Raw genomic sequence first — 20,701 nt, 5'->3', positions numbered from 1 at the left:
CTTTGGCAATGAGCAGAGTATTGCCTCCTGTGGAAATATAAATTGTGCCATTGGGGTTAAATGATCTCATCTATGGAGATGGTCCAGAGTACGGTGTGGTACCAAATTGTATGCCAGGTGTCCAGTTCCCCTTCCCCTCCTGCCCCTAAAACTGAGACAGCATCACGCATGCAGGTGATTTTCAGAAGATGGAACTGGAAGGAGAGCTCGAAGCTGAGGATCGCTCTGTCCTGGGCGATTTAATGGAAACCCACTTGCAGCTCCCCTCCGCAGGGTGTTCAGCACCTGCTGCCTGTGGTTGTGTATTCCCATGCTGAAACGAAGGGCCAGTGTCCCCGCGCGTTGCCGTTCCGGAGGGGGTCTGCAAATTGCCCATCCAGAGGGACTGGGTGTCGCGTGGGGCTGGGCAATCGTACCCCGCAAGCAAGTTATGGCAGTAAAATTAGGGTTAGCTTTATAAAATGTAGTGCATGAGGAGTATATGTTAAGAATCCTTCCCATCAGCTGGGCTTTAATAATTTAAAAAGCAGTAACAGACCGGTAGTTGCTGACATCTCTGCTGTCTAGCAGATTAAAGAGATTTTATTTAAATGCCATCCAAGATGACGAAGTTTCCGGCAAATCAGAGGTACGTGAGGGATTTTGCAGCAGAATTATACTGTTGCAGGAGTTTATTTTTTGCAGTATTTTGTTGCCACTTTCGTCAGCCTTATGGAACTGGGACCAGGAGTTGAAGGGATGTGAGAAGTGGCAATAACCTACTTTATCCTAACAGCAGACCCAGATGCAGTTGGGAGGCCTTCAGGCACATCTGCTTTATTTATTTATTTTATATATGACAGATCCCAGACAATTAACAACTGTTTCCTTTTAATTTTTAGACTCAAGAATCTTTAAACCCAAACAACTTAGAATACTGGATGGAAGACATTTATACTCCTGGCTATGATTCCTTATTAAAACGCAAAGAAGCCGAGTTCAGAAGAGCAAAGGTTTGCAAGATAGCTGCCCTGATAGCAGCGGCAGCTTGTACGGTTATTCTGGTCATTGTAGTTCCCATTTGTACAATGAAATCCTGAACCTGCGGACAGACCCATGACTCCCAGCTGTGTGTATCTCAGATAGCTCACGCTGTGTTTCAGACGTCTGATGGCAAAACTGTAAGGAATTCGCTAAGGAAGAATGTTCTGAGGATATCCTGATGGAGAATGCTGTAAACGTAGGCAAAACACAAAACAACTAGAGAAACATTTTTTTTTTTTAAAGTATTATTTTAAATAACAGACTGTGTGGCAGAGTTAATGGGAACTCGGTTCAATTTTTATGCATTTTTAAAAGTGCAATATTTTTTTTTCCTAAAGAAACAATATAGTGTTTTACAGAATCAGAGACTGATGAGAATCCAGGCAAAAGAGAAAGGTTGTCTGAGCTATGTTGCATTTAACAGAGGTATGGGTACATGGAGGTAGCACTGTATAGAAGGGAATGTTCTATATGCATTACATCAGGGAGCTAGGAAAGTCTTAAAGCTCTCTACAATGTAGAAAACTCTGAATGTATTGTCTTTATTTTATAGTATTTATGTATTTCATGATCATTTGATTGAAAGCAGACTGTGTAGCTATGAACAGAGTTCATTCCTATGTTTAGATTAAAAAGGGCTCTTTGTATTTGGTCTTGCCCTAAGACCCACTCTATCATCACTGAGTACTTAGATAAGTGCAATGTGCTGCAGACCAAAAAGATTATGTTTTAAAGCAATCACAAAAGGTTTTAGTTGCTTCTGTTGAATAACATTTGCATAGAACTGGCAAACTTGCCTTGCCAAAAGGGTATTCTTTACCTCCACAGACAGTGAAATTGTCTCAATTTCACTCCCGCCAGCAAGCAAAGCTGGAAAATCAAAGCAATGCTCTGTTAAAGTTCTTGGAAATGTAATCTGAACAGTTATAATTTTTTTCACAAAGTCTTTGTGCCTTTTTTTAGACTGTAGATTAAATAGAACTGCTTAATTTTGCTATTTTAAGCCCATAACATAAATCACAGCATAATGGGTACTAATGGAGGTTCTTTTCCCACAAGCCTTCTATACAGTTCAGAGTGCTCCTCAAACAGCAGGGCTGGTGGTTACTGAGCACTTATATTAAGGGCACAGTTTTTCAGCACTAGTGGAAACTTGCTGTTAATGCATTGCATTCGGCATGGGGAGATCTTTCGCTTCCCTCATGCTAATGTACTTAAGAATGATGGTTGACTCTACCGGACAGCAAGCAGACTGTATCCCATGGGCAATGTCCATTTGATGCTTTATCCCAAATGCAAATAGCAGGTTCAAAGGAATTCTCAAGCTATGACAGAAATTACCTGCCATGGTTAGTGAAAGCAAATACCCAGACACTATTACTCTTCTGTCAAGTATAGATGAAAAAAAAAAAAAAGTAAAAAAAAAAAAAAATTTTCGGGAAATAATGTGATCTTGCTGGTCCTCTAAGGGAAAGGAGATTCTTTTAGTGAATGCTCTTTATGTAGGGTAATTTGGTTTCTTCAGAAGTAGCCTCCCTACACGATGACACAGCAGCTAGGAAAGCATTGGATGCTTGTTCCTCCTGCTCTCTGGGATGTGCTGTGCTCACTGTTTGTTTTTGGCTGGTTTAAAAAAAGTAGTGAGGAAAGGGTGTGTGGGAGGCAAAGGCTTTGTTGTGACTTTAGATGTGTGTCAGTTCTTTCCTGCAGCTGGAGACCTGTTTATGTGCTGCTCGCGTGCTGTATTTTATTTAGGGATAGGTGATCGCTGGGACCGCTGATCTATCAGAAAATAAGCACAGGGTCAGGTGTCCTGTCAGCAAATACAGAACAAGGATAAGCCCCTAGACCAAAATCTGTGCCTGCCTGGCCTGAATCCTGACCCAAATTCTGTAGCTTTGGACCATTCCTAATACCAAGATTATTTCTCTTTCCTCCCAGATGCTGCAGGATGGAGTCACAGCAGGGAGGGAGCAATTCACACTGTCTATTTTAGGCTGCCTTCGGTTATGGTATGATTCAGAGCACCTGAGTTTAGGAGCTCAGGATCCGTACATAGTAAATATAGACAGGTAGAGAAACCTCCGGGGATGATTTGGAGCTGCCAGCAAGATATCTAATATTAGACATGTGAATACTCTCCAGAGGGCATTGCTCTGCAGTTTACCTTATGCACAATTTAGGTTGATTGTATATGTAAAGAAAATCTATTCCTGGTTCCAGGTAATGTCAGAAAACCCTTTTACACCCCTCCTTGGCCTGGCGATAGCAAGCACAAGGCGCTGTCGGAAAGAGCAGCGTGGCCCTGTGGTGGCACAGTCTCAGTCCCCTGTCTGCCCGCGCTGGCGGTGACAAGTCCCTTGGAGGTGCAGGATGAGCGTGGGACGGACGCTGGGCAGGCCCCTCGCCTTCGCCAACCCCAGCTCCGCTAGCACGAGCGGTCTGACCCTGCTGCCCCCCAACCCAAAATCAGCAGCGCTTCCTCCGTTGCATCTCAGTAATCTGATTTTAGAAAATAAGTGCATATCTAAGTGGAGATGCGGGAAGGGTGCAGGAGACGTTATTGATTAGAGGGGCGGGCTGGGGCTGTGCTTGCACTGATGCATTAGAGGAGATGTAAGGACCCGTTTTGTGTATGCAGGGATTTTTTTTTTTTGTCTATGCAAGACTCATCTAGCTGGCACCGGATGAATCTTTGCATTAGAGATGACCAAAATCCTGGGAAGGATTTGGCAGGTTATGGAGCCATGGGTGACGTGGAGCTGGCCCAACCCAAGCACTCAGCATCCCAAGCGTCCATGCTGCTCCTGATTTAACGAGGTGCTTTTGCTCATCCTTACTTTGCACAAGCAGCCAGTGGCACCCACCTGCATCGGGGCAGTGGTTTCCCTACACACCAGACCGTGGTTTGTCATGGATCTCCCCCTTGGGGCTTGATTCGGTTCCTGCAAACTCTGGGACCATCTCCACGGTGCTGGAAGCCCGAAGGGAGTGGAGAAAGCAGAGCCTAGCTCCCTGTCTCCCTGCTCCACAAATACCTCCGGGAGCCGCTGCCTTGCCATCTCCTTCACTCCCCGGCTGCCTCCGGCAGCTCCTCGGCACCACTGGGATGTGCATCCCTAGCCATTCCCAGCAGGTTTTACATCTGGCACAGAGCTCTTCGCTTAAAATAGGTAAGGAGGTGGAGCGGTGGGATGCTGCTGCTGGAGGAGAGCAACCTGAGAAGGAGGGACCCTGCAGTTCTGCCCAGAGTATACAAGCTAGGTGAAATTCTGACAATACTAACCTGCAAGAATATTGTGATCAACCTTGTGAACCAGTTACCAACTAGAATATACTGTATGCTATATGATAGACTTTTGTATAAAAAAAAATAAACAAATTAAAGCTATAGGTACATTGTAATCCTTGGTGTGATTGAAAAAAGTGTCCTAGATTGTATTAATTAATTAAAATAATGATGAGCATATTGAACTGTTTTTCGTATTTATGCCTTATAAACTTGATATATTACACGTGATAAAATGAAACTGCAAGAATTATCAAAAAGATACTCCATTTTGGGGGCAAATCCCATTTGCTTTTCCTAAATCAAGAGTGCTGCTTGAAATGAGCTCAATAAATCATGTGTGCAGAAAAGCAAGAGCAGGATCTGTCCCCAAATGACTTTTTAGGATTTTTTTTTTTTAACGGGGCTTTGGTTAATGTACTATGTAATAATTTTATTTTATAAAGTTACTGTACAATGTTGCCTTTTGGTTCATTTAAATATAATACCAAATAAAATTGAAAATTACAGCGTCCTAAGTTTTACTGAAAAAGTTATAATAATTTATTACTCCATTGCTTTTCCTCTTTTTTTTTTTTTTTTCCAGAGACATCAAGATAGCCATGGGATGCAACTTTCTCAGTGTTACATAACTAAGCAGCCTATCTAGTTCTTGGCAGAATTGCTAATGGATTTCTCACTTGTGAAATAATAAGATGGCAGAAGATAATGCAAAATGAGTTTGTTGGGTTTCTTTTAAAAGCTCCTTTGCATCACATTGCCTGGGCTTCTGGGAGATTAGCTCTTGACACTAATCATAATATTTCATTTTATAGGTTATTTCATGACTGAGTTTTGCCATATCAACTGTTTTAAAAAGGTCATGACTAATATTTTGGTATCTATTTCACTAATGTGTTTATGCAACCATTGTTCCTACTATGGATAACTATTTATAGTCACCTATCAACAGACAATCAGTTTGCTTAGGATCTCTGTATGAATTTAACCTGCTGCTTTTGACTTGTTAATTGCAAAACCAGGTTGTCTTAAAATTCCAGGTGTTGAAACAAAGATAGAGCTGAGCCTACCACTGAAGGTAGTCCAGCATCAGAGGTTGCAAAAGGCAGCCACAGGAAAGAGGACGTATATAAATAATGAACAATGACATGAAAACATAATAATGTAAGACCTTGATTTCCTCATCTCTATTGCATAAGCACCTTTAATGCATTGCTTTAGCGATCCTGGTCAGGGTGGGGAGTGCTGACTGCTCTCTGCAGGGCTGGGCCACCAGCCCCAGCCTTGGGTGCTCATGTGTCGTAAGTCAGGCTGCAAACCATCACAGGTCCCCTTGGGAGGGACTGTGATTCACAATTTACCATTGGTTTCAGTTTTGGAGGTGGTAGCATGGATTTGCATCAGTTTCAGGTTTTTCTCTTATACCCATCAAGTCCAGAAGCTTGCAACTAGAAATGCCCTCTGGATTTTTACGTTACAGCATGAATCCAGGAGCAGGAGCTTTCATAAAAATGCCAAGTGTGACGAGGCTCATGCCAAAAAATCCTAAGCACTCTGGCACAGCATTCCTCAGCTGTCTATGTAGGATATATAGACCTCATCTGGGTCATCGCTATGCTGGAAGATGGGGTAGCTGCCAGGTTTCTACAGTAGCTGCTGGATAGAGTCACTGAGTCTTGAGGTAGAAGATAGGTCCTACATGCAATGCTGTATCGGTGACCAAGACCCAGCCCCACGATCTCTGTGCTTCTTTGAATGTGTCGCTGACAGCAATCAATTGTACTGGTTGAATAAATTCTTTATTTCAGATCTAGCTCTGATGAATGGCTCTGCCTGATGCACAAAAGAGTCACAAGCAAAATATGGGATCTCAGGGCCATATGCTGCCCTCTGAGGTGCTCCCGTGACCCCATCCCATTGAATCTGCACATGGAAGAAGAGAAAGTAGCTGGTAGCCTGCCCGTAGCAGCATGGTCCTATTGAAAGGAAAGGTCAGTTGTGTTGGTGTGAACTTTGGGAACAGGCAAGCACCTGTGGAAGTAATTATGAAGATGAAATATGGTCTTTCATGTTATTTTTTTCTTTGTTATCTTTTCAGGAAAGAGCACTATATTGTGTAAAGTGCTGCTCTGCTAGTAGTTCTCCCACAAGCTTGGTCACTTTGGTTAACTTCTGAGACCATGGAGCACTCGGTATCTTGCAGGCTGTTCATAAATCTACGACATTCACTTAGAAACTGGAGCAAAATATTCATAAAAGGAAGAAGTGTGCTGTCAGCAGCCAAACTCCTCCCATAAGTAAGTTCCATTTGATTTTTTTTTTTTTCTGCAATATAGCACAAACTACATGTAGGAGAGCCACAAAGCTCTTACAAAAGCAACAGTACATCTAATCCTTCTCAAGAGCAATAGACTGAGATTTTCAAAGACGACTAGTTAATGGTTCTGGATGAGCTGAGCACAAGAAAGCAACTGTGCTTGGCCTATGCACAGTACCTCTAGGTCCTGGTGGATCAGCAGTGGATGTGGGGAGATGTGCAAAGCTCTTTGCTGGACCAGGGAAGTTGTCCACAAGGCTTAATACAGTATAGGATTGAGGAAATGGTGGGCGTCTGGAGACATGGTTGCTGCTGAGGCTGGAGGCTTTTAGAAATGAAGAGCTTTGTGGCAGCAATTACCCATCCCCAATCCTGCTTCTCCCTGCCCTCCCATACCCTGGCTCTGTGGATTTTGGGATGTTTGTCTGAGGCACTAAGCAGGTCTCTGGACATGATCTTGCCTTTTCTCGAAGTTAACCAGATTTTGGCAGTAAATAGAGGGAATTTTCTGCCAGACATTGGTGCTTTGGCCTTAGCTAAAAAAATCCCCCGAGGTCTGAGATCTCCTAGTCCCACTGGTGGGGTTGACAGCACTTAAGGAAATGTGACCTGGCCCTTCCTCTCACCCATCCCCAAAACATCATGAGACCACCCTGGAAATGTTAGGGTCATGAAGATTACTCCCATTGGCTTTCATGTTGGGCTTTGTGGAGGTCCCATTTCCAGGCCAGTCTCTGCAACCAGGGAGTTGAAAACTGATTTCATTTATTAAGGATGAAAATAAATGGGTGAACTCCTCAGGTAAGAACATGCAGTTCTGATTGCTGTTGCTTTAAGAAAAATGTAAAATCTTGCTATTCACAACAAAATTGCTCTCTTTTCCATGCTTATTTTGAGCCTGTATGTGGTGTGCTGTCTGCATGTTGTTCCCCAGCATGTGGTGGGGCTCCAGCCCATGTCCATAAAGTCAAGTGTCCTGCCTGGAAGTGGGGAAAAGAGGGAATTATGTATGGTAAAACAGCCCTACCTGGGAGAGGGACTAGAGAAATGCTAATTATTCTGCCTGTCCCTGGAAAAGATGGGGAGTCTGGTCCCTGTTGAAAAGCTTTGCTGTAAACTCTGCTTTAGTGACAGATGAATTTCTGCTTGTATTGAAAAATCCTGCTGAACTGCTGTCCTGCCGGGCTGACACACTTACTGCAATAAAACAAATCTGTGTTGTGCTGTGTGTTTTTCCCCGAGTAATGGTGGGGGGAGAGGGGAGAACCAAGGAGGCTGAATCATTTGTCTTCTTTCCTTGTCTTGGTAATGAAATATTGCCGTTGAACTTTACCCTGCCTTTCCTGTTACTAATTTTTTTTTTTTTTTTTGCGATGGTTACCTTTTAAGAGGCTCGTAAAATTGCATTACTAAAATTTATGACTGTGTAGCAAATGTGTGCACATGCATTAATTCTGTTCAAGGCTAACGTCTTGTAGCTGCAAAATTAATGTTACGGTGCAGTTTCTAGTATGGCTAATGGCTGTTCAATAAAGCAGGGCTCACGCTTTGCTCACCTTATGGCACTTAATTCCTTGAAACAGCCCTGCCTTGAAGAGTTTGCCAGGTAACGGTTAAAAAAGGGTAGATGTACAACACGTGGATGTGTATTTTTAAACATTTTTGTCATGCAATTAGAGCCTTGAAAATCTTGGCCTTGTGAGTTGGTTCAGTTGGGTTTCAGCTCCTTTGCGCGCCATTTAGTTCAAAGGTTCAAAAGCAGGTGTATCTGAATGCAGTGGATTAAAAATGCACCTCTTAACCATGGTTCTGGTCTGGAGAGGCTGAACTGGATGTTAGAGTTATCTTGTGAGTTGTACCCCACGCTGTTTGGAAGTGAGTGGACAATAAATGATAAATTAATTGACATTATCTACATTTAGACTTACATTTTCTTACTATACAAAAAAGTCACTTTCTGCTAGAAGGCTAGATCAGTATTTGTAGCCTTTTTACCAATTGAAAGAGAACTGCTATTCTGGTATTCCAGGTTGAAGACAGATATAATAACATAACGCAAATAACCAATGATGAGGGCTTACTTGTATGTTGGTTGAAGAGAAGAGGTTGGAGGAATATTTTCAGGGTGCTGAGACAGGAATTTAGATGGTGTCTGACAGTGCTTGTTTTCTTCCGCAAAGCTTTGTCTGACAGCCAGAAGAAAACTCAGTGCTCGTGATCTTGTACGGTAGCCTGGTGTTTGGGATATGGTATGTGCAAGACCATTGCTGTTAGAGGTAAAAACCTGATCACTTGGGATTCAAAAGGAAAGTATGAAATGTTGAGCAACTGAGATGTACTGGAGCTCCAGGACAGGCAAATGTCTGATCATTAACTCCAAGTTACACTATGCATGAGCCCACTGGTCCCACAGAGTGGGCTCCAACCACAACAGACCCTGGGCTTATGTCAAGTGATCTCTTGGCAAAGTGGTCAGTAATGGCAGCCTGCAAAGGTCTGATGGAGGAGAAAAATATCCCTTTATGTACAGGAGCATCTGTGCTGTCTTAGCCTCCAGAAGCAAGAGCCTTTTGGGGAGGCAGCGACACTTCTTTCTCTCTGCTGGAAGACATGAGCTGACAAAAGTAAGGCATCCCTGGGATGGAGAAACCAGTGCAGGGGGAAAGATAATCTTATGTGGAAGCTCTCAAGGCAGTATCGTGTGTCTTCCATGTTTTGGGACCAGTCACTTGATCTCTGTGGGCTTTAGTTTCGTGCCAGTTATTCACTGTGTCTCTCTTCAGGCTTTTTCTTGGAACAGAGCTTTTACCCCACCATGTGGTTGTGAGGTGCCCAGGAAAATTAGGGCCAGACACGGTGTTGTGGTTTAACCTCAGCCAGCAGCTAAGGACCACACAGCTGCTTGCTCACTCCCCTCACAGTGGGATGGGGAAGAGAATTGGAAGAGTGAAAGTGAGAAAACTCATGGCTTAAGGTAAAGACAGTTCAATAGGTAAAGCAAAAGCCACGCACACAAGCAAAGCAAAAGAAGGAATTCATTCTCCACTTGCCATTGGCAGGCAGGTGTCCAGCCATCCCCAGAAAGCAGGGCTCCATCATGTGTAACGGTGACTTGGGAAGACAAACGCCATCGCTCCGAACGTCCCCCCTTCCTCCTTCTTCCCCCAGCTTTATATACGGAGCATGACGTCATATGGCCAGTTGGGGTCAGCTGTCCCGGCTGTGTCCCCTCCCAACTCCTTGTGCCCCCCCAGCCTCCTCGCTGGTGGGGTGGGGTGAGAAGCAGAAAAGCCCTTGGCTCTGTGTGAGCACTGCGCAGCAGTAACGAAAACAGCCCTGTGTTATCAGCACTGTTTCCAGCACAAATCCAAAACAGAGTCCCATACCAGCTACTACGGGGAAAATTAACTCTACCCCAGCCAAAACCAGCACACACAGGCTGAGATATCTCACAAGCATCGTCTTGATGCTTATAATGGCGTTGCCAGTATCATAAACAGTTACGGCCAGATCAGCCATCAGATTTGTAACTCTGGTGGTAATCAGTAATACAACACCCGGGAGGTATTTGGCTCAGCTTGTCAAAGTGTTTTGGTATTGTGAGAATGATGAATGTCACCGGGAAAGCTTTTTTGGGGGGATAAGAAGAGAGAGAAAAGCAGGGGAAGAGCGATGCTCTGCTGGGATCGCAGCATTGGGAGAGTGGGATTAGTGCTGCAGGAGATGGGCAGACAGCAAGCATCTGCTCTGGGCCACCAGGATCAGAGCACAGCAGGAATGAGAAATTCTTGGACCAGTTATCAAGGAATTGGGAAACTCCAGGATACTGTACTCATGGGGGATTTTTACTACCCAGACATCTGCTGGGTAACAAATGCAGCTAATCACGGTGATAATGTACAACCCTAATTCACTATAAATTCTCTCCCATATGTTTAGAATTGTATTTACAGTAGGAAGTGAGGGATAGTTATTCATGAATCAAGGTGAACTGAGTTGCTGGTGCAGAGTCAGCCATATATTGTGGAAAATAACATATGACAGACTTGAACAGACTCCCTCTGAAAGCATGGCTGTATTTCAGGTATTTTAAGTGAAAAATGTTGCTGTAATTACTGATTGCTTATAAATGCACTTATTGAACTCCTCATTTCTCTGTAACCTTTGTTGACCTTGAAGCACAAGTTCACAAGTGGAGTTGATGAAGAATTATCCGCCAGACAAAATACGCCTCCTCGAATTCAATTCTGCTGATGAGGAGGTTGAAAAGGGTTAAGAAAAAAATAAGAAAGGAACCATGATAATGGCCGCTTAGCTCACTGGTAGCACACGAAAAGATGTTGTTTTATTGATATACTTCTATGGCCTTTCTTCAGCTGCAGGCAGTAATTTTGCCGTCGAACTCACCATGGGCCCAGAAGAGCACTGTGAGCTCAAATATATCTAACATTGAGGTGGGAAGGAGGTGTCCCAGCTGCCAGAGTTCAGGGCTGAGCACAGTTAGTTACTGATGAATTATGGTGCCTTTTCCTCCCGTTCAGCAATTCCCTGCTCCCTAGTTGTGCTTGCCCCGGCACTGCCTCATCATCATCATGGGTTTATTTTGGTAAGGATGCCATATGCTGAGCTCTGGCTTCGGCCACTCAGGGCCCAGGGATTTGCATAATGGCATTACTGCTTATTCCTCGATTACAATCTTTGAATATGCAAATCTGTTGATGCTGGTTACTGTAATCCCCCTGTCCTGGCTGGTCCGCAGCTGGGGAATTCTTTGAGCCCTTTGCTGGCAACAAGGGTTTTCCTGTTGGTTTCTCATTTCCAGCTGTGGGTGAAGGAGAAAACCTCTTGATCAGCCACCTCAAATAGAGGGAGAGCGAAAAGCAAAGAGAGAGGGCTGTGAAATTCAGAAAAAGGGAGTATCTTTTTTTAAAAGAGCTTGAATGCCTTTTTCCCTGTTATTTTCCTTGCAGGAGCTCACGTTCATCCTTCTGGTGAGAGATGGGATGGGTCAGCTTGCTCCATCCCACCCACTGCTGCAGGGTTTTGTCCTTGCAGTAGCTGTCCCCTATTTCTGTCTGCCCAGGCTGATTCCTGCGTGAAAGCTCACTTCAGAGCTCTTGGTGGTCTACTGACTCCGGTGGAGCCAGCTCAGTGTAAGGCAGGAGAGGAGTTCAGCAGAGGACTTGCTTGCTTGGGTAGAGGGATGGGGAAACCTCAGCTCACAGTACCTGTGTGAGGGGCCTGGGGTTACCTGTTCCACCTTGGTGGTTACTTTGGACAAAAGAAGGATTGGTGAACTGCAGAGTAGTTTAACAGGTGCTGAGCTGTATATACATGTCCGGAGCAGGAGCTCTTCTTATTAAAACACTGATTAAACTTTCCCACTTCTACTTCCAATATTTTTCTAATAGTATTTTCAGTATTGCTTATTAATTTTTCTGCTGTATCTTTTTAAATGGTGGGGGAGGGGGGAGAAGGGAGAGAGAGAGAGCAAGCAACTGCTTTATTTTCTGGGAGAAATAGGTAAAACTGGAAAATCAAAGCCTTTTCAATGGCAAGGGTGAAATCCTGGAGCCATTGAAATCCAACTTCCCCAGACTCCTGAAGAGGCGGTATTTCACCCAAAACACCCTGCAGGCCACCTGCTCTCCGTGTTGTGGGGACTAGCATTCAGTCAGTAGAGACTGTCCTCAGATCCAGCTACCAGTCATCATACTATCTCCTTACAGCTTCACCCCTCTCTGCTAACACTGCGTGCTCTTATGGCACCCATGATAGCTCATATTGTTCTTCTTCCCTCAGCCACGGACCTGCTAGCTCCATCTGCACAGGCAGCATTTGTTGAGAAAACCAGTTATTTTGCATCTGAGTTGATAATGATGCTGTGAGAATGTCACGGCAGCGTAAGTCAAAACATCCAGGGAGTGGGGTATCTAGATGGATTTGAAAGGAACACTTCTGCCTATGCATGGGAACGTGTCCCATGCCCGTATGTGTTAATGGATATGATTTTTTTCAGAAGAAAGAAAACCCAGGCAAATGTAGAACCAATGATTTACGGGAAACAACACTGTTTGGAATATAAATAGACAAGTAGCATATTTGTTGCTGATGGTGCTATGTTCCCTGGGATAATAAAGCCATTTTGTAACTATTTGTCTGTGTCTTAAGCTTGCACACATTTTGTCTCAAAGTTTTTAATTTCTAATGAGGTTTCCTATCCTGAATATTTTTCTCAGTTCAACAAAAATGGTTTGACATCCATTTGTAAAAGGCTTCATTGTAATGTATTAGCATGTTCTGTTCCCACATCAGTTTCTTCTGTTCTGAGGATCTCCCCAGTACTCCTTTATCAGCCACACGTGGGGGAAGATACCTGCAAATAAAGATGTATCTTGTAACAGGGCCCGCTACCGAAAATGTCCTGAGCATTCCTGAGCTCTGCTTTCATGGCATACTTGGCAAAAGCTTGTCATGCTTCTCTCCTGGAAGATTATTACGAACCAAAACACTTGGAAAGCAATTGTTCTTCACGTGTTTTAGACCCTTTCAATGACTAAGATTTTTGGAGGTGTTCATCTTACTTTCACTGCAGGCATTTCTGCTGTACCATAAAAGTAATGAAAAAAATAACCAGACAATGAGATTTTCATCTTATTCTATGATAGAGTAGTACACAAGAATTATTTTTCACTATGTACAAATGAACTGTATCTTTTTTAGGTGAACTGTAATCATGGAAGGGAAGGAACATCCTGGGAACTGAAGAGCTATGTTTAGGGCAAGCAAAGGACAGCACTGCATGTATTATGTTATCATCAAGTATCTCTAATCTGGAAGAGTTCCTTTACAAACCTTTAGGAATAAGAGGCTAATCTAGTGCCTGGTTTTATTCAGTATTTGGCTTGTCTGCTGAGACCAATGGGAAGAGACGAGTTTATTATGTTGATATTTGCAGGAAGCTAAGGTGATATCGCCAAGACTCTTCAAGCTTAAAAGTGCCAAGGCTGCAGGAATCAACTCTTTATATTTCAGAAATGGTGCAGACAAAATACAATCATTCAGAAACACTGTGAAGAAGGAACATGGTGCCATTTTTGTGTTGTGGAGCAACATGGCAATGTAGAAGCACAAACAGTCCTGTTTGTAAAGGACAGGACTTGACAGATGTCACTTCATGGCCAAAGTGTCCCACCTCTTAAGTCTTGTCCTGACACAGCCTTCTTGTAGTAAAAAATAGTACTCACGGTGAGACTTGAATTGCATTAATCAAGAGAGAGATTTCCCTACACTCGTCAGTCTATGAAGCTGTCCAGCCTTCCTGTCTGCATTCTGTTTTATTCAAGTTTTCCTCAATAACAGTGGGTTATCTTTTCTACTCCTGTCAGTTTGCCAGAGGTTGTAAGTGGTAGAAGTGAATAAAATCCTCAAGAATAAGTTCTGCTGCAATGATCTGTTTTACTTAAATACATGATCAAATGAAAATGCAGCTTCTGAAGATCACTTTATAACAAGAGCAGAATCTGGCAACTTCTTAGATGGCCTCAATGACTGTAGTCTTATGGGAGACTTTGATCATAGCTTCCTTCATCTCTTTTCATGCTGCTTACAAAGTTACTCTATGTAAAAATGTAGTGTATGATTTACTTTAACCAAGGAAAGACAAATTCATTCTGAAGGCGGGAGATGCCCAATCTCTGGGCTCGAGTCGTGTGTAGATCTTGAATGATTTTGGAGCAGTTGCTCTGGAGAGGATGTGCCAAGTCACTGACAGCAGGGCCATACCAGAGAACATCGTTGTGCTAGTTATCGACTATTATGAAATGGAAAGGTGACCTTCTGCAGTCAGGTTTCATTATTTCAGAATTGGAGATGAACTTTCCCCAAAATTGTAGGGTATAATGGGTATCTGTGCACTAACCCTCCCACCAGCCCTGTCTGCACACCTACATTTTGAGCCATCTGGAAGCTCTTATGGGCCAGGAGCCATACCCTGAAGCAGGACAGTCTTCTTCAGGGGATCTGTGGTGGTTACTGAAGGAATTCAGCCTTTATTTAGTCCATAAGAGAAGTTTCCCACCACTGCTGATCTGCAGGCACTGCTCAGTTGCTGTTCTGTGATTGCCACGCTACATTGCAGTATTTCAGGAGGAAAAGTGGAGAATGACTTTTCCATTTGAAGCCATATGAGGGGATTCAGCCAGACAGCATGTAATTACCCTAGCTGGAGCCGGGCCAAGGGAGAGGATCTGTGGCTCCCCATCTGCAGGCTTTTTTTCAGCACTTAAATGAGAGATTGCACGGAACACATTGAAATTAATGAAACAAACTTAGTTTCTGTCTGGATACCTCCTCCATCATGCCCACATCGGACACAAATAACTCACCAGTATCGTGTACCCTAGACTGCCCTTCAAAGGCTCAGCTTACAAGCCCAAATGAAAGAGCAGCTGGAGGCAAGGAGCCTTTCCCATTCATTCAGGTGAGTTGTGAAGGGGGTAATGAAAATGCTATTGTTTTCCAACACAGGCAAAATAGGTTATTCAGGCAAATAAATTCTGCCTGTGACTCTTCCTCTTACAATAGAAACCGTGGCCCTAATCCAGTAAAGCACTTTAGTATGTGCTTAACTGGAAATTTGTGAGCGGCCCTGCTGATTGCAAGGGATCAGCTCACATGCTTAAAGTTAAATATGAGGAGTGGGAGCTGGCAAGTGGGCGGATGAGCGGTGTGATTGCCCAGGGGCCCTGCCTTATTATCTATGATTATATGGGCTTAGCGTTTGGCTGGATCCGGGCCCGCTTGAACAAAGAAGCGGGATTAGCAGGCGTGCAAATAGGGAGCAAAGCCAGAGGGTTCCAGCAGTGCCGAACACAACTTTGTTACTCTGACAGAATGTATAAAAGTGAATGAAAAGGCTGTATGATTGCTGTTGCCATCCTGTTAATTAGGCTGAACTCATGCTTCATTAGTGCTACAATATGCTTCCATCTTAACAAAGCCCTATTGGGTGTATGGAGCCACTTTATTATTAGTAAAATGAAGCCTTATCAGAAAGCCCTGTAATTCATTTCGTAAGACAAGTCATGACATGTATTATGTTGAAATTGCTCTGAAGAGACAGATTACTTGCTTAACACTTGCTTTTCCTAATGAACAGGAAAAGATGTTTTCCAAACTAAGTTATTTACTGTATTGAGAGCTCTCCTGACCTCATGCCTAATTACATTGCATAGCCCTTTAGCAGTGTTTCAAGTAGTTCCTAAATAACACAAATTGAGCTGCTTTTACTCTAGCACATTCTCAAAGTGGCACAGTGAAAATACCATCAAGCATTAAAATCCCTATTTCTTGCTGTCATTGTGGGGAAGAGAGTTCTGCGTATAACCAGTACAATATCCCTGCAGCAGGAATGCAGCAAAAGCACGAGCACAACCCACATTCCCACATTCCCTGTTTGCAGCAATATAAAGCAGTACCAATTAAGCGGCATAGTGAAAACTTGACACAGAAGCAAGAAACAACCTGTACTGGGTTGTTCACGGCCCTCAAGAAAACACTGCACTCCTGCGACACTGCCGTGTTGTGGGCAGAGCCTGTTATTTCTAGTAGTGTTATGACAGGTGCTTACCTGGCAGTGATTTTTCTATGGACCACTATGCTGGGAAGGGAGTTTGGATGAAATCAGGGCACAAGTCCACATTGGCCTCAACTGGAGAGCTGACTTAAGTCAGTCCTGCCCTACCAGACATCCCTAATTAGTGATGTTGGTGGGTTTCTGTGGCTGCCTTTGAAACCAGATTTCTGCAGATTAGAACATATTAGGACTAACACACACAAAAAATCCCAAAGAGTTTTTGCTGACCTTGGTTGTTTGACCCAACCGTCTAGCGTAGCATATGGTAGCTCTTTGCAGTGTGCTTGGCACTGTGGGAGTAATCGGTCATGGGTGGAGAGATAAAGAGCAAATGGGTGAGAAAGTGGATGTAAGGAGGAGTGACCTTAACAGATCTACCACCATGGGTACAAAAATGTTCACAAAGGTATGAATTTGAGGCAGAATAATTTTCCAACCTGTGTAACTAATTGGTAGTGACTGTTAGGGATGTGGGAGCAGGTTGTGTTTTGTGCTCCAGTGATTGTCTCATGCAACGCCTTTCTCTTCTACAGGCTGAAGTCAAATGGCAAATGTTGGCTTCGTTTCAGTACAGCAGGATGAATACCCTGGTGCTCCACCACCTTCCCCAGAAGGTCCTCGTTTGATGGATCCCTTCTGGGACCCCCAGTGCAGCATCTCTCTCTGCCGCAGCTGAAAGCAGCCGTGTCTGGCAGAGTGGGTCACGAGTGGTGGAGTTAGATTCGACTCCATCCTAGCTCTCAGCTCTTCCTACCTGAATGATCTGGATTTGCTATTACTGGTGGTAAGCTCACAGAAGGGACATGTGTGGCAACATCTTTTTATTTTCATGTTTCCTCCTTGTACCATTCTTTAACATTACTGTAAACATCCCTGCTTACTCATGTCTTCCTACAGCAAACCTAAAAATATCTCCCTTCCTCCATTTCCAGTGCTATACCTTGCAGACCTGAAATGACCCTATATGAGAGGGTCATAACAGCACAGTCTAATGGAGAAGAAAAATGGCAATGAGGTAATGTAGTAAAACCAACTGTCTGAAAGAGCATCTCTGAACTGCTCACCAATTCTGTTTGCTCTTGCAACTCAGGCTACTTGTATTGTCGTCCAACTCCAGGGCTGAAGGGCATTTATTGGTGTAACCCTGTGAAACCCTTGCTGCACTCGCGAGTGCCATGGATGATGGGTGCAGTCTCACGTTTGCGTGCCAGCTGCTGCGCGATTGCACATCCCCAATGAAATCAGCACCAGCCCTGCGAACCCGGGGGAGCTGCGCTTGTTCACACCAAATCAGATTTGCCCCAGCGCTCCAAAATGTGATAAGAAATTTATAACAATGACTATTGGGAACCAGAGGTGGTTTCGCAGAAGGATTATTATTTACTGCTTAAATAGAAATATCTTATTCTTACAGGGATGGAAAATGCTGCACTACAGTAAATTTGGGCAGATCCTGTAAGATTTTGTTCCAAGATGGAATAATGCCTTTCTTGATGCCATAGGGCCACCACCACCATAAGCCACCATTGCCGGTTTTTGTCAGGTTAGTTTGAATCTGGCTCAGATCCCTTGCTCTGCTTTGGCATGCAGCTGTAGAAATGCTTGAGCTGAAATGAAGTTATGGGACAGGACAAGGCTGTACAGGAGAAGAACAGCTGTTTTGGTGGCAGAGCCAGCTTACATCAATTTAAAGTGATCACAGAACTGTCACACAAGATAGGTGATTGCTCATGTTCTCCACCGCTTATGGTCAAGGACGCACCTGTAACTATTTGGTTGCTTAACCAATTGGTTTCCTAAGCTCATTTTCATATAGGTTGCATGTATAACCAAAAGCAAATAAAAAAACCTAGTGTGTCAAATAGCAAGTAATTGTAACTGCCAACTCAAAATTGTGGGGTTTAGCATACATAGGCCATAAGAGCATCTAATTTTCCATTCTTCTGGCTGAGTTTGTTAATGTGATGGTAAAATAAATGACTCATTATCAATGCATTCCCACAGAATATCTTCAACAACAGTACAAGGTGCAGTCTACTTGTAAATGTCTAATCCAGTTATTCTGTGTGTTTTTTAAAAATAGCCTTCCTGGGGTGAAATCACCATTTTTAAAAAGTGGATTGTCAAAATTTAACATGTTGATGAACACAGGCTCCTTTCCCACTTCCCTGTGCATGTGAACTGAGTTTGCAGGGATGGTGGGTGTCATGCGGTACTGGATATATTTTGCTTCACCTGTCATATGCCTTAACTCACCACAGTGTTTTGCATCTGGGTCAGCTGTATTTTTGTCAAGCATTAACATGCATAAGGGTTTGCCAGTGTTAATAAAAATGCTCCTGAAAACTGCATTCTTCCACCTCTTTATTGAAGCAGATTATATTGTGTTTGAACTGTGTTTGAACTGAAGGTACACTCATGTGAAAACTGTTATATTCATAACCCACACCCAAGCAATAACAAAGAGCTCAGTTAATGAAAATCACTCAAAGGAACTCACTGCCCACCCCCTCCAAGATCAATTAGAAAGATTATTCCAGCATCCCTAATGCTGCCATGCTGCTGTTGTGCTGTAAAGCACCTGTTCCCTTTAGAAGGCTAAGGTAGGGAGTCTGTCAATAATGTGTAATAAGCAGTGCTGGGAAAAAAGCATTCACCACTGCAAAGGACAACATTTGGACAGCGTAGTAAACACATAAGATCTCCCTGTGAAGTTCACATTCAAATGAGCACAAGAACAGAAGGTCTGGGGCCAAAAGCTGTGGCCCAAAGCTGGATTGGAGAGTCTGAAGCACCTTTTCAGACAAAGGCTGGCAAAACTCTTTCCCAGGGTGTTTCTGTCTTTGGAGGACACCTCAGCGTGGCTTGCTAAAGCTCAGTAGATCAAGGATCAGCTGAAAGATGACTGTTCCTCCAAAGAGAGAAGAAAACATCCTTTCTGGCAGTACACCAGCAAATTCAGACGCTGTTAACACCACAACAGACAGAGTAGCTGCCAGAGAAGAAATGTGATGTGTAGAGTGGGGAATGCAACATTTTGCTGCGTGGCTATAAGCATGGCAAACCCTTGGCTGCTGGGACACGATGATGCTCCTCTGGCTTCAGAGACATACAACAAATTATACCAGTTGAGAGTTTGGCTTTGTTGTGGATATTTAATTTTCTAAATGTGTTTGTTCTCTTCCCCTTTTTCCTCACCTCTGGTGTCTCTTTTGACAGCAACAGGTTTCTCTCAGGGATTTATTTTTCCCACTGCAGCCAAAGGTGGGCCTGCACTTTAATGATGCAGAGCTGAATGCTGGAGTTTCTTAATAATTGGCAAAAGTCTTAAAAACGGAGACTCTAGTATTTATCAATAATGAGAAACTGCTGTCAGAACCACTTTGAATACTTGTGTGATACTAATTGTTCTGCCAAAAATAGACTATTTTTTAGCTATATGAAAAATTAGTATTGCCAAAGCATTACTTCCCCTTGGAAAAAATGCACCAATCTTTCAAACAGCATTAAAGATATAATTCATTGACTTATGCAAATGAAAAATGTTCATAATCACTTTGGTAAATATTTCATTTAGTGTAAATACAGATCCCTTTTAACCTGCAAACATATGCAAAGGCAAGTGAGGTTTATTTCAAACAGTTCACAACACAAAGGGCTGCTGCATTTTTCAGGTTCATCTTTCTGCCCACATCTGGAGGCTAAAAGGGAGGAAAGAGGAGGGCAAACCTTTTTGTCCAATGGTCATGACTAAATCACCGAATAACTACTTTTTTGCTCTTTACAGCAGCGTTTTACTATGCAGTGTGATTCACTTGCTGCACTATGAAGGGAAAAGTGCCCCAACCCAAATAGCTAGGAACAGAAATACTAATCTTAACTACCCCTGTGTTTAAATAAGAGGATTTATGGAGCACAGCAGGAAAAACTGAGGCATTGGTTCCCTTTGAGCTAAACCCCCACTCTTTGCTCTCTAGCCACACAATTCATTGGCCTAACACATTCCGATGCATTAGTTTGGCCATGTTAATTCCTTTGAAATATGTTTCAACCCACTGTATTTCCAAAATCACAAAATGGTTGATTTAGCTTTACATGCTTACGCATTGTTGGAAAGATAGGACATTTCCTGTTTGACTTGTAGAGCTCACTAATCACATACTTTGGATTTCTTGTTTGAGTCATTAATAAAAGCTTATGAACTTCTGACTCGTGTGATTGCGTTCAGGAAATGTCTTTTTTAAACATGGAAGGTGCTTGCTTTCATCACACCAGAAGACGGAGAAACTTCCTCTAATTCCCTCCATTGATAATTTTTATCTTGGCTTTGCTTGCGGCTTATGGCTGCCTTCATCAAAGGGTGCTGCACAGACCACTTCTTGCTTGCAGAGCCCTAATGAGCACTCAGTGCTGTTGGTGGCTGCTCGACGCAGCT

General features: G+C 43.3%; 1 protein-coding gene across 2 annotated transcripts in view; it reads left to right on the top strand.

Moving 5' to 3' along the window:
• The window catches only part of MINAR1 (membrane integral NOTCH2 associated receptor 1), a 34,776-nt gene extending 14,301 nt beyond the window's left edge, over nucleotides 1-20,475 (top strand). Inside the window, exons 4-8 of one of the 2 annotated variants that reach the window (XM_069798435.1) lie at nucleotides 882-6,303; nucleotides 6,411-6,609; nucleotides 13,353-15,111; nucleotides 16,800-17,050; nucleotides 17,681-20,475. In XM_069798435.1, the coding sequence (XP_069654536.1) occupies nucleotides 882-1,079 (198 nt within the window). In that variant the 3' untranslated portion in view covers nucleotides 1,080-6,303; nucleotides 6,411-6,609; nucleotides 13,353-15,111; nucleotides 16,800-17,050; nucleotides 17,681-20,475. Of the gene's footprint in view, nucleotides 1-881; nucleotides 6,304-6,410; nucleotides 6,610-13,352; nucleotides 15,112-16,799 lie in introns of both variants that reach the window. The other variant, XM_069798434.1, reaches the window with a different exon arrangement.
• The last annotated feature ends 226 nt before the right edge of the window (nucleotides 20,476-20,701 follow it).

Source organism: Haliaeetus albicilla, chromosome 12 (assembly GCF_947461875.1).
Source record: "Haliaeetus albicilla chromosome 12, bHalAlb1.1, whole genome shotgun sequence".
Classification (NCBI taxonomy): domain Eukaryota; kingdom Metazoa; phylum Chordata; class Aves; order Accipitriformes; family Accipitridae; genus Haliaeetus; species Haliaeetus albicilla.
Note: the sequence above shows the minus strand (reverse complement) of the source record. Positions and strands in the feature narration are given on the sequence as shown.